Source organism: Corvus hawaiiensis, chromosome 17 (assembly GCF_020740725.1).
Source record: "Corvus hawaiiensis isolate bCorHaw1 chromosome 17, bCorHaw1.pri.cur, whole genome shotgun sequence".
NCBI lineage: Eukaryota > Metazoa > Chordata > Aves > Passeriformes > Corvidae > Corvus > Corvus hawaiiensis.
This window is the reverse complement of record NC_063229.1, coordinates 10509512-10522937: the sequence shown is the minus strand read 5'-3', so window position 1 is coordinate 10522937 and position 13426 is coordinate 10509512. Positions and strand designations below refer to the sequence as shown.

The following is a 13426-nucleotide window of genomic DNA, read 5'->3' as shown; positions in this document are numbered from 1 at the left end:
AGCTTGGGTGGTGATGCTGAGATACTTTTGGGATTTGCTACCATCTGTGACGAGGTGCTCAGCCACCAACGCACTGTGTGCAGTGGCAATGCCACACTGGGGCTGCTGTGAATTCAGCTTGGAATGGGGCTGCTTCCAGCTCTGAATGCTACTGACAGCCGGGCTGTACGTGAAATAGGATGATGTAAATCTCTCTCAGCCCTTGAAACTGATTGTTTGACCCTGATTAACTTTGACACCTTATCAAACACCTCTGATCATCATGAGATGATCATGAGAGGGGTGTGTACCCCTGTACCCCGTGGGGTCTGAGGCATCGCTTTGCCGCCTGCATGGCAGGACCATAAAATCAGGGAATATCCTGAGTTGGAAGGGACCCACAAGGATCATCGGGTCCAAGTCCTGGCCCTGCACAGAACACCCTGAGAATCCCACCCTGGGCCTGAGAGCATTGTCCAAATGCTCCTGGAGCTCTGTGAGGCCTGGGACTGTGACCACTGCCCTGGGGAGCCTGTTCAGTGCCCAACCACCCTCTGGGGGAAGAACCTTTTCCTAATGCCCAACCTAAACCTCCCCTGACTCAGCTTCATGCTATTTTCTCAGAACCACACAGAGAAGTGGAGTTAGAAGCCTCATCTACTCACCCTCAGTCCCTTTCATTATTTTGTGTCATCCTTCCTGGCAATCCTGAGACCGGCTCCCAGAGTGGGTCTCCTGCAGCTCACCTGGGCTGGCTGGATGCCCATAGCTCCTGTTTTTCCCAGGGCTGTCCCAGTACAGCAGTGACCCCCGCACGGAGTGGGATCTGAGCGCTTACTCCACGAGGGAACAGGTGCTGGAGGCCGTGAGGAATTTGCGGTACAAGGGTGGCAACACCTTTACAGGTAACTCCACCTTACAGGGCTCTAAACAGCCCTTGCAGCCACAGTGGGGGAAGCTGTTCCCATGGGACAATGTGCTCTGTGGGGCTGTGGCTGCTGGGGAGCAGAAAAAAGAGTAAAGGCATTGGGGTTGTTCGGAGGGCTGTGGCACATCCTCCATCTCTGCTCCTCCCCAGGTCTAGCACTGACCCACGTCCTGGAGCAGAATCTGAAACCAGATGCTGGTGCCCGGCTGGAGGCTGAGAAGTTGGTAATCCTCCTGACTGATGGGAAATCCCAGGATGATGCCAACCTGGCTGCTCAGACCTTGAAAAACCTGGGCATAGAGATATTTGCCATCGGTAAGATCACAGCCATTGATAATCTGTAGGACAAAGCCAACCTATTTTTGGTCATCTTTAAATTGAAGATTATGTTCCCTCAACTTTGAAAGAAGGATCCTAAGGCTGTAAAACTGAAGTAGTGGATGAGACCTCATTACATTAAGGCTAAGAGGAAAATTAACTCATTTATTCAGCACAGGCAGTGTTTTCAAAGAATATTTTTTTTTTTAGGAAAAGCATTCACGTGGGAGATGTCACACCTCCCACCTAAAGACCTTTGGGAGCCTCAGGGACCTGTGCCATGAGAACAATATTCTCAGCTGTGGAATTAGGCAAGAGAATGTTGTATTGGGGATGGCAGGAGACCTCCTGTATTATTACTGCCTCTCACAACTTCCCATTTCTCTAAATAACAGCATTATCTGCTCTTCACTGTCCAGCAGCAACACCAAGACACAAAATGGCTTTGAGCAGCTCCGGCCTTGATGACCACAAGGTCTGCTAGAGACTGATACATGAGCAATAAAGTTACATAAAAACTCTCCTGAAATTGCAGTCTCCAAAAGTTTGTGCTAAGCTGTGTTGGGAACATGCAAGCGAGCGTTTATTGCATAGGGTTATGTGGGTAAGTGGCTTTTATGGAGTGAGGAGAGCTGCTGAGCCTCCTTGGACAGTGGTAGGGAACCCTGAACCTAGCTCTGGGAAGCAAAAGGAGTTGTACTGTGGAGCTTGGTCTGCAGAGAGTTAATGAGGATGAGGAGCTGAAGGATGGGGATAGAGGATGCTCTGTGATGGAGAAGTTCTGTTATACAAATGGGCTGCTTTTTGCTCATCCCTGACTCTGTGGGATGCAGAGTGATGTTCTGATGAACAACAGGCTCTCTGTGGGGAGTGCTAGTGCCTCATAAATATAAAATGGTTGTTTGTTCATTCAGTCCCTCATCCGTTTATGCCAACAGCCTCTCAGGTTGAAAAATACCTCCCTTCCTGATAGCAAAGCCTGCAAGTGGTGAGGAGGCAGGAGGACAGAAGGAGGATTCACCAGACTGTCTCCAGGTTGCTAAAGGCCTTCTGAGCTGAAAGCTCTTCCCAGGCTGGGCTGAGGTGGTTGCTGCAGGAAAGCTCAGGGCCACTAAGACACCACTCTGCCACTGGGACAACTGGGAGGCTGTTCTTGGAGAGCAGGGTGATGGTAAACCCACCTCTGGGGAGTCCCTCTGCTCCTGTCTGGGGAGGTTCTCAGCCTCGTTCTCTGGTCGCAGGGGTGAAGAACGCGGACGAGGCGGAGCTGAGGCAAGTGGCCTCGGAGCCGCTGGAGCTCACCGTGTACAACGTGCTGGACTTCCCCCTGCTCAGCTCCCTGGTCAGCAAACTCACACGGGTCCTGTGCACCAGGATCAAGGAGAGGAGCCACAAGGAAACCACAGGTGATGTGGGACCTCCTTGGTGAGAGCTTCCTGCTGCTCACCATCCCCCTTCTTCTTGGTGGATAAAATCCCCTCAAGACAATAATAACCACTATATGGAAAAGGAGCTTCCTTTCCCTCTTCCTTTATATATGGTGTGATAAATGTGTTGTAACCATCTTCTTTTCCGAGTTTCTTCCAACGAGGCAGAAAAAGCAGGAGAACTAATAGGAAAATATACTAGGGAAAGTCTATGGAGTAAATGTGGAGGTAGGGTGAGGAAATAATAAAGCACCTAAACATATTAGTTTTTTCTCCACAAAACTTTTAATATTGGATCTCCAACAAGTTAAAATCAAGCAGCCATTTCTTTCCTTTGCTGGGAACAGCTTGCAGGATGAAGAGCATGAAGAACCACTCCAGATGTTAACTTAGATCCTCAAGAGAAATATTGTGTACATATTTCCACCTCTTTCTGCTCTAAGATTGACCTAAGCAGAATGGGAAAGTCTAAATTTCAAGCATACTTTCATTTAATGCTCTGGAGATTCATATTAATAAATTCATTTATTCTTACTGATTTGTATTTGGCATAATTAGACATTTTACAAAGGTGAAGGTTAGGCTGAAGAAAAATGGGCTTGTCCAAAAAGAAACCAAAGTAATTTTTGCTTGTTAATTTTGGCAAATTTTTGAGATTAAGGAATGCAGACTTGTGTTGAAGAATTATTTGCAGCACCCAGAAAAATACACAGCCTGTTCTCTATGGAGTATTTATGTTCTCTGTACAGCCAGTTTTAAAATATTTATTTCAGAGCAGTCTGGAACAGTTTCTATACTCTATAGGGAAGGAGACTGCAACTTGGTTTGAAAAATGTCACTCATGTTTATGAGCTGGAAAGTACATTTGGCATGAGAAGTGTGAATATAAGAAAATAACTGTGGTTTTAATTCCTAGGCAGCGCTGTGAAAGATAACCCTGCCAACACGGGTCCCCAGATCAGCCCAACTGACCTGAAAATATCTGCTGTGACCTCCAAGAGCATGCACTTGGCCTGGAGCCCTCCTCTGAGACCACCAAAGAAATACCGGGTTGTGTATTATCCATCCAAGGGTGGGACACCCAAAGAGGTGAGAGACCTTTCCCTGGACACCTGAGACTGCCACAGCTTCCAGATGGTGGCTGGCAGTTTAAGGAGGCTTGGGTGGACAAAAAGAGGATGGCAATGGGGTATCAGTTAAGCCAGAGATGAAATTAAATGCACCATGAGTGTAAATGTGAAGAGGTAATAGGGTGATAAGATAGAAGACGCTGATTTTTCTCTTAGCCAGTGTTATCCCCTCCCTAAATCATGTGTTTTGACTCGGAGAGGACTCTCAGGTGCAGAGAGCCAAGGATATCTGGGATGGATATGATTTAAAGAAGCAAATCCAAATCGTGGACGAATTTCCATTGATTTCAGTGAGAGCATGGCTAGAGTCCCGTGCTCGGTGTTTGCAGAGATCCCAGGTTTAGAGGACAGGAATCCTTTTTGCCTCTCACCTCTCTGCTTTGGGGAGATGCTAGCTATCACAAAGTGCAGAGAGAGGGCAACTGGGCTTCATGTTTCTGGGCACAGATCTGCCACGGAGAAGCCACACTGGCCAGGGATGGCCAGTTCAGCCGTTCCATTGCTGAAGGGCAGTAGCACCTCCCTGCCCTGACAGCCCTCCCTTTGTGCTTGCAGGTGGTTTTAGAGGGAGCAGAGTCCTCTCTGCAGCTGTCCAACCTGACCTCGCACACGGAGTACCTGGTGTCGGTGATCCCTGTGTACGACACCGCGGTGGGGGACGGGCTGAGAGGCGTCACTTCCACACGTAGGTCGTGAGTAGAGAGAATTGTACTGAGGGGTGCTGAGGAAAGGCGAGCAGAGCTCGATCTCTGACCACCTCAGACTGGAGAGTGCCATTGTACATTTCCTCACCCCTCAAGTTCGGGCTATCTACAGCTCTCTTTATCTGCCGAGGTGCTCAGAACTCAACCAGGCAAGACCCTGAGCAACCTGTGCTTTGAGCAGCAGGGTGGGCCAGAGACCTGCAGGGATCCTTTCCACCTGTGTCATTCTGCAAAGCAGAATGTGGCAGTAACACACCCTGCTAGAAATATATTGCAACTCCTCGCTGGTTCTTTATCCATGGGCGCCGAGTGAATTAAACTCTCTGTAAAGTAGAGACTGTGTTAGATGTGGGGTGGGTGCCTGCCAGCGTGCAGTAGCTGTTGTAAAGCCAGGTGTCCCCTGGGTTTTGAGTTGTTGCAGACCTCATACACTGAAGGTACCTTTGTGCCTTATTTTTCTCTTTAGTGCCTTTGTCTTCCCCTCGTTCCCTGCGCGTCTCTGAGCTGAGCCACAACAGTCTGAGGCTGAGCTGGAAAGCAGCCCAGGGAGCCACGCACTACCTGGTGCTCTGCTCTGCAGCCCCTGATGGAGCAGAGGACTATACAACAGAGGTAGAGTTTGTGACAATAATGATAATACTGTTTTTTCTCTGTCTGGGCTGAGTTTAGTGCTAGCTCTAAGATTTGGCAATTGGTATCATGTGGTCAAAGAAAAAAAATCTATCAGAATTATTGCCAGAAACAGCTTTCATAAAAGATTCTTTTCTATGGTTTGTCTCAAAGTGATTTATAACTGTGAGGGTTTCATGTGGGAAATCAAGGCATGGGAGAGATCTGACTGCCTCCTGGGGCCCTGGAAACCCAGGGACTGAACTCACATCCTTGCAGCCCCAAGTGTAATTGTTGTATCCTTGAGGCTGTACATAAACATCTTGACTGTGTGTATCTTTAAAAGTTAACTGAAAATGTGTTAGGGCGGATTTTGCTGACATCTGAAAACAGACCTATGACACTGCAGATGAAAGAAACAATGCTTGACGAATGGAAAATCCTTAAAAACATCTCAGAACGCTTCGTTGTGCATTTTAACACATTATCTAGAGTACCTGTAGGCTGAGGATATGAATTTTAAAAAAACAAAGTGAGTGGGGAGGAACATTTACTGCCTCTTTGACTAAGATTGCCCCTCTGAATGCACAGCAATAGAGGAAATTGCAGGATGGTTTTCAAAACAGATCAATTAATACTCTGCTTTCAGTGCATACTCATGGGGTTTTAATAAGATTCAGAACATCTGAAGCAAGACCGACGCTCAAATTTGTATTTCAGAATATTAAAACATTTCCACAGTTACCTGACCTACTCCCTGTTAGAGTGCAATGCTCCAGGCCGATGGGATGTCTGCAAAACCAGCATTAAAATGTTCCCAGCTTTTTATAAACTGTGCTCCAGTGTGTGCAGACTCCTAAGTGTCCCCGTGGTGCCTTTCTGCAGCGAGCAGGCTGCGGAGCAGAGCGGTGCCCGTGCCGTGTTAGCAGCAGATGGCAGCAGCCCGGCTGCTCTGGGGCTGCTGGCAGCGCTCCTGCCAGAGCTTCCCGTGTGTCTGAGAAAAGCGGGATCACAGCTCTTGAATACCCCCCGATCCAACCCAGAGCAGCAGCGTTTTGGTGTGAGAGAATCAGGGCTCTGCAGAGCAGGGTAGGAGGAGGTGCTGTGTATCCCCAAAGGGCAAGAGAGACAGAGATCACCTGCCCAGGTGGGGAAGGGACTGGAGAAGAGGAGAATGAGGGGAGACATCATTGGGGTCTGCAGCTTCCTCATGAGGGGAAGTGGAGGGGCAGCTCCCCTCTGTGCTCTGTGTGACCAGCGACAGGACCCGAGGGAGCAGCTGGAGCTGTGTCGGGGCAGGTTTAGGTTGGAGGTTAGGAAAAGGTTCTACCCAGAGGATGGCTGGGCAAGGGAACAGGCTGTGAACGGTCACAGCAGCAGCAGCCTGACAGAACTCAAAGAAAATTTGGACAACACTCTCAGGGACACGGTGGGATTCATAGGGTTTTCCTGTTCAGGAACAGGACTTGGATTCTGATGATCATTGTGAGTCCATTCCAACTCAGGATATTCTGTGATACTACGATTCTAAGACCATTCTAGATTGGAGAGGACCCCTAAGTGTAACCAAAGGGTCCTTGGCCCATGCCTCTGTAAGGTCCTGCTCTCTTAAGTGCATTGGGAGGTACCCTAGAGCTGAAGGGTACCCTAAACCCCCTCTCTGTTGGCAGGTGAAGGTGACCCAGCCCGAGGTGCTGCTGGAGGGGCTGTCCCCCAGCACTGGGTACTCTGTGGCAGTGTATGCCATGTATGGGGAAGATGCCAGTGATCCAGCCAGCATCCAGGAAACCACCTGTAAGTGCTGCTGCTCCTTACTGAGTTGTTATTAAACACTTAAGGCAGGAGGGACGTGTGAAATGAGGTGCTTCCCATATTGTGCATCTGGCCTCCTTCCTGCTGGATCTGAAGCAAGTATTGGTCCTCAAGGGGATGTCTAATTGCATTGTGAGCTGTGAAAAATGAGTGATGCTCCCCTGGTAATAAAGGACTCCTGAACTAGGTGTTCCTTGAAGTCTTTGTTGTCTGGGGTGGGAGAAAGCAATCATCTGGCTCATCCTCACCTAAATCTGCGGCAGCCCTTCATAAGCTCCCAGATGTGTGTGTGGTAGTGAATAAAGAGAATATTTGCCTGCATAGTTGAATGAGCCTCTTGGTTCAAGGTGGGATCATCTGAGGGCAGCGGGTGGCATTGCCATTGTGCAGCCTGTGAAGGCTCAGAGTGCTGTCACTAACTGTTGTTGCAGTGGCCTTGAGTCCTCCCAGGTACCTGAGCTTCTCCGAGCTCAGCCACGCTTCTGTGCGGGTCAGCTGGGAGGCCGCGGCCCCGGCCGTGCGGGCTCACCACGTCACCTATGTCTCTAGCAGAGGGGGCAACGCTGGAGAGGTGAGTCCTCAGGGGCTGGGGGAAGGAAAAGGAGCTTGGGAAGTTGGATAATGCCCTGTTGTCCTTCAGCTGCATGATTCAGGGAGAGCTTGTGTGCTGGCAGTGTGTTAACTCTGAAATGGGCACTTTTGCTGCAATTATCACCAAATGCTGACCTCTCTGCAGCTGTGCTCTCTAGAGCCATAGGATGGTTTGGGTTGGAAGGGACATACATAACCATCTAGTCCAACTCCCCTGCAGTGAGCAGGGACATCCTCAACTAGATCAGGCTGCTCAGATCCCCATCCAATGTGGCCTTGAATGTTTTCAGGGATGGGGCATCCACCACATCTCTGGGTAACCTGTGTTAGTGTTTTACCACATTTGTTGTCAAAAAGTTTTCCTTATATCTCATCTGAATCTACCTCTTTTAGTTTAAAGTCAGGACCCCTTTTCCTATAGCAACAGGCCTTGCAAAAAAATTCTGTTCCCATCTTTCTTATAAGCTCCCTTTAAATATTGAAAGGCTGCAATAAGGTGTCTCTTTTTCTTCAGGCTGAACAAGCCCAAGTGTCTCAGCCTGCCTCATAGAATACTCACACAACTCCCCCACTGCAGGTGGAAGTTCCTGGCACTGCAACATCCACTGTCCTGAGACCTCTGTCCTCCCTCACCCAATACTTCATCAGTGTCAGATCTACATACGATGAAGGGGACTCCTTTCCAATTACTGGCAATGTCACCACCTGTAAGTAGGCAATGGAAATACTTCTGGTCTCAGTAAGAGATGACAAAGTTGGTTTGTGGGTATCTGAACTGGGATGTTTTGAAGACTGGCCCCAGCAGCTCGTGGCCAAAACCCTTGCACAGAGTGCAGATGGCTGCTGTTCTTTGTGTGTGGAGTATGTCCAACTGTGTTATGCTCAAAATGAGGTGGAAGGGATCAAGAAAAGAAGCAAATTAAGAAAAGCATAATGTATCCCTAACATCTGCATCCTTGAGAGCCCTCCTAGCCTTCTTCCCTTTACAAAACTGGTGTGATATGTGTCCTCTCCGTAAATGAGATAATCTTTCTTAATTACAGCTTTAAAAATAATTTACCCCTGTCTGTCCTGATGACTGTTGTCATATGGGTCTGAAGAAGCGACAGACAGGCTGGTCTCAGGCATCTGCTTGGTTGATGATGTGCTCCCCAGCCATCTGCTCCCCACCTTGGCTCTGACATGGTGCTGTCTGTGCCTGCACTTCAGCTCCTTTCCTTGTGCATCCCTCAGTGAAGGTCCCTGCTCCTCGCGCTCTGAAGGTCACCGAGCTCTCCGGGAGCAGCCTCCGCCTGCAGTGGGAAGCTGTCGCTGCCTCGGATGTGGTTGTCTATCAGATCAAGTGGAGCACAGCCAGTGGAGAGAAGCCTCAGGAGGTACGAGCCCACACAGAGCTCTGGGGAGGCTGGGCTGGCTCTGAACTCACCTGCAGGAGTGGCAGAGAGCTGTGTAAAACTATTCAGGCAAATGCACTCCAGCAATTGAACAGTTCAGCAGGATCCCTCCTGGATCTGGCTGTAAGTGGAGCAGTCACCTTGAGTGCTGGATGCAGGAGGGACAGCAGGGCAGAGTCCTACAGGCTCTGGGAAGATTGCAGAAGTGTTCTGGAAAACCTCAAGGATGAAATTTAATAGGGACAAGCAGAAAGTGTTAAGCTTAGGCAGGAATAATTAACCACAGGTATACAGGATGTAGAACAAACAGCTAAGAAGCAATTCAGTAGAAAAAGATCTGGGGTTGCAGAGGATCAGCAGCCCCCGATGTCAAGATGCTGTGGAAAAGAAAAAGACAATACTCAAGTACTTATAGCTGGAGATATTGCTTCTAAGAAGGCAAAGCATTTTCTCTTCTCAGTGCTAGGAAGCACTGATACTTTTGGGATGCTGCTCTTTGGGAAGCATGAGGTCCAAGTGAGGAGCACACAGAGGAGAATGACCAGAGACAGAGCTGGTGCAGGTGTGGCAGGGATGGACCAGGTGACTTCTTCCATGTGAAGCCCCTATTTTCAGTATGAGGTCAAACAGCAGTTTAAATGGAGGCTTAATACCTGAGTGTCTCCTGCAATAAGAGAGACCAAACATGTTCCATTTGGGCTGGAACAGAGGGCTACTGGGGCTTCTGTCCCTAGGTCTCCTAAAAGCTGGAAACTGAGCAAAGGGATTCAGTGCTCCAGGCAAGCACTGCCTTGTGTCAGAGCTCTGTGTGGTGGTGCTGAAGGAGCTGCTAATTGTAACTGGGCTGCAATGCACAAGCATCTGCTCTGCATTATTCAGGGCTGGAATTTTGCCTTTGCTTACATGTGTGCAACCCCAAACAGTAAACTTTGGCCCCAAAGCCCGGTGCTAACTCATTTGTGCCCACAGACAATCTATGAGCCTGGCACTTGGGTGGCATGAACCAGCCTGGGGCTGCTCGGGAGTGGGACTGACTCATTTCCTCCCCTGCTGCAGCTCTCCCTCGCTGGAAATGTGGCGACAGCCGTCCTGCCAGGCCTGCAGAAGAACACTGACTACAAAATATCCATCTGGGCCTACTACAAAGATGGTGCTCGAAGTGACACCGTTTCTGTTCACCACAGGACCAGTAAGTGACCAGTGCTGGGATCCACAGCCCAGGGATGACAAACAGGGCATGGGATGCCTCATAACTCAGCACGCACCAGCAGCTCAGACTGGTCACCTCCAGCTCTGAAAACCCAAACCTGAATGTGTGAAAAAGTCTAGAGACATTTAGGCTTCTGTCTGAAAACGTTCTCAATCTGCCCTGAGAACAGGAGGCTGGACAATCACATCAGGCTGGTGCATTTTAGAGGTAACTGATAATCCTTGCACATGTTCCATGTAGAATACATTTCATCCCTCCTGTGCTTCTGTGCAGTGCATGGATGGAAATGAATTCTGAGGGTGTCCAGCTGAATGTGTCACTGTGCTGCCTAAGGAACAGTTCCTGTTAATAAAATACTGCCTGTAAGGAGGGTGAAGATTTCCTGAGCTGTGTCGTTGCTGGGCTGTGCCTCACTGGGGGCATTACAAATATGGGAGGGAATCCTGCAGGCACACTCTGCCTTGGAAGCATTATCTGAATCTGGCTTTGTACAGGCAGGATATGAGATTTAAAAGTGGCACTCCCAGAGGTCCTGGTAATTAATATTGCCTGTAAAATCGCTTTGTTGGAAGTGAATGGAGCACAATCCATTCAACACCAGCAGTCCTCCCTCTCCTCTCAGATCTCATCCTCCTCTGCAGAATAAACTCATTTAGGCTGATGTTGAGCTGATGAAACCTGAAGTAAATGGTAATCTTGGAATAAGAAGCTCAGGTTTTATTAATAATAAATAATAATAACATTTTTATAGGAAACTATCTCAGACAAGTACCTTGGAGCTGCATACTGACAAAAGAAAAATAAAAGCAAGCATCCTATTGACACATGATGACAAGAGGACCATTAGAGCTGTTTGGAGGGTGTAGGAAAATTAATTACTGTGTTTTAAGCTATGAATTATGAAATGTCAGAGGAGCTCTCTCAGTCCAACAAAAGGACACGTGACAGTGCCCTTCTAGGCACGTTTGCACAAGCCAGTCCTTGCTGCTGCTGGCACCCCAGTGGGACAAGGAAAGCAATTTGATTTCTACTTGTCAGCTGCTGTCCTTGTGCAGGAGCCCTGGGAATTGTCAGGCTTTGCCTTCTGCATGAAGGAAGAAAAATTCTGCAGGAAGCCAGGTGTGCAGCTGGGCAGCCAACACAGGGTTCAGTGTCTGGGTGCTGCTGATCCCTTTGCAGGAGCAGTCAGGACACTGCCGTGCTTCTCCCAGGCATTATTTGCATGTGAAATCAATGGTTTTGATGCTAATTATTTTCTCATGTTTAAAGTAAGAAGTGCCAACAGAGGAGAAGTGGCACGGAAGAGGTGGCTGGTGATTTCTAGTGCTGCTCTGGGGCAGGTCAGGGGAAAACTGGGGATGCCAGAAAATTGCTGAAGGCTTGTGCAAGGGATGTACAGGAAGATGTGGCACTAGGCAGGACTCTGGGGAATCCTGGGACATGGTTATATTTCAAATCTTCAGTGTTTCAAGCAAAAGCTGCCACCTTGTGCTGTGTGTGGTCAGGATGGCCGGTGGTGTTAATCTACCATCAGAGCTGGTGGATAGTAACTCATTCAGACACAGCATGGAAATCTCATATGTTATCTGAAAACCCAGACCCCTTGGTCTGATCTTTGAGCCCTCTGCCCCTTAATTTTCATTATAAAATGAAATTCTGAGGGCTGAAACATCGATGAAAGCTCTCTGGTTCTCCTCCGGGTGGCAGACTTTGGGTTGCAGCCTGGTGAACAGCACTGATCAGGCTGTGCTGAGCAATACCAAAAGTGTGTGCTAGAGGAGGTTGTGGAAGGGAGAAAGTGTTTTCTTTTGCTTTCATCATTGCTTTTCTCTTTTTCTTCCTTGGCACCATCTCTTTACATAAGGATAGGTCAAGTCATAAAGTTTTTCTTAAAAATGTCTTGGTAGAATTTCCAAGAAATGCTGATGTTTAAGGGCAGTGACTGAAGCAAAACTCAGCAGGAACTGGTAACACAAGAGTCTCTCCCTGTCCTTCATCCTTCCTGGAATACTTTCTTCTTTGAAGGTCAAGGGAAAACATTGCTGGGTCAGAGCAATGCTCTTTGCCTCTGGTTTTGTGAAATGGAACTGAGTTCTTCCCCTGGGGTGAGGTGAAAACACCAAGTTCATTTTATTCAGGGCCAGTAATTCCTCTTGTCCCACCTGCAACACCCATTTTGAGACCAAATGTTTTACATTCATGGGACCCTGCAGACACCAATCCCTCACAAAATACAGACTACCAGAAACATCATCCTTTTGTAAAAACCAACAACACTCATCACTGTGATGTGTCATTTGGAAGGACTGGGATGAGGTCTCTCATCTTTCTGGTAGGAAAAAAAAGTTGTTTCAAAGTTATGGTTTGAGATTTGTCATTTTATGAACTCAAAAGCAGTGAATAGCTTTAGCTGGAGAAGAAAATTCAGAGACAGTGATATGGTGCAGACCCCTTCTTGTCTTGGAGGAATTGGAGGTTTTTAATTCTTTGTTTTGACTAGAGGAAAGAAAAAAGTTTGGGATTATTTTTCAGTAACCCAGTTAGCAAACTTTTCCCTGCAGACTTTCCAAGAGGCAGAGCAGGAAAAAAAGCATACTGATGTATTTCCCACAGACAACAAAACTGTTAAAATGTGCTGTTTACCCGTGGTTCTGATGTTTCTTTTTTCTTTTTGTTATATTTAGACTGAATTCTCATTTGAGTTGAGCTCTCCTTTCAGCCTGTTTTATAAATTGTCAAGTGTAGCAGAGTCCTTATCCTTGACCAAAGACTTTCACAGTGATCATTTGTCATACTAATAACCAGCCTGAGTGGTACTTCAAAGCCACACAAACCCTCCAAGCAAGCACAGGGCAGCAGATGATGCTTTCCTGAGAGGAATCTGCTGGGACATGGAGGTGCTGCTGAATGGTGGCCCTTGGAAAATGCTGGAAAGGATGGCTTTGGTCCTGCTGAGAATCAGACAAGGACCCTCCTTTGTACTGAGGGAGAGTTCTTTCATTTAGGCTGAGGAAAAAGAAATTGAGCAAAAAACCCCAGTCCCTTGTTAGTCCTGGAGAAAAAAGAGAAAGCAGTTTGGATGGGAACTGCTGCTGAGGCTGGGCTGAGCCACCCTGACTGGCTTTGCACTGAAGTGTTTTACAAAGTGCCTGTGTGCCAGCAGCTTCTCCAGCCTGGGGCTGGGAAATCTCTTTATCCAGCTCCTCAGTGAGCTCTTCCTAGCAGAGCGTGCATGGTAAATAAAAGGGTTTGAAATGGGGGAATGAAGCTTCAACCCATGGCAGGAAAAAACATGGCTTATAGTGAATATATAATAATCATTGC

General features: G+C 47.9%; 1 protein-coding gene across 2 annotated transcripts in view; it reads left to right on the top strand.

Annotated features, from left to right (window-relative positions):
- COL20A1 (collagen type XX alpha 1 chain) overlaps nucleotides 1–13426 on the top strand; it is a 51669-nt gene that overhangs the window by 12893 nt on the left and 25350 nt on the right. For both annotated transcript variants that reach the window (XM_048322151.1, XM_048322150.1), the window contains 11 exons: nucleotides 765–884; nucleotides 1058–1222; nucleotides 2467–2631; nucleotides 3569–3741; nucleotides 4338–4467; nucleotides 4953–5098; nucleotides 6766–6889; nucleotides 7339–7478; nucleotides 8076–8205; nucleotides 8732–8874; nucleotides 9949–10081. In XM_048322151.1, coding sequence (XP_048178108.1) covers nucleotides 765–884; nucleotides 1058–1222; nucleotides 2467–2631; nucleotides 3569–3741; nucleotides 4338–4467; nucleotides 4953–5098; nucleotides 6766–6889; nucleotides 7339–7478; nucleotides 8076–8205; nucleotides 8732–8874; nucleotides 9949–10081 — 1569 coding nt within the window. The remainder of the gene's footprint in view (nucleotides 1–764; nucleotides 885–1057; nucleotides 1223–2466; nucleotides 2632–3568; nucleotides 3742–4337; nucleotides 4468–4952; nucleotides 5099–6765; nucleotides 6890–7338; nucleotides 7479–8075; nucleotides 8206–8731; nucleotides 8875–9948; nucleotides 10082–13426) is intronic.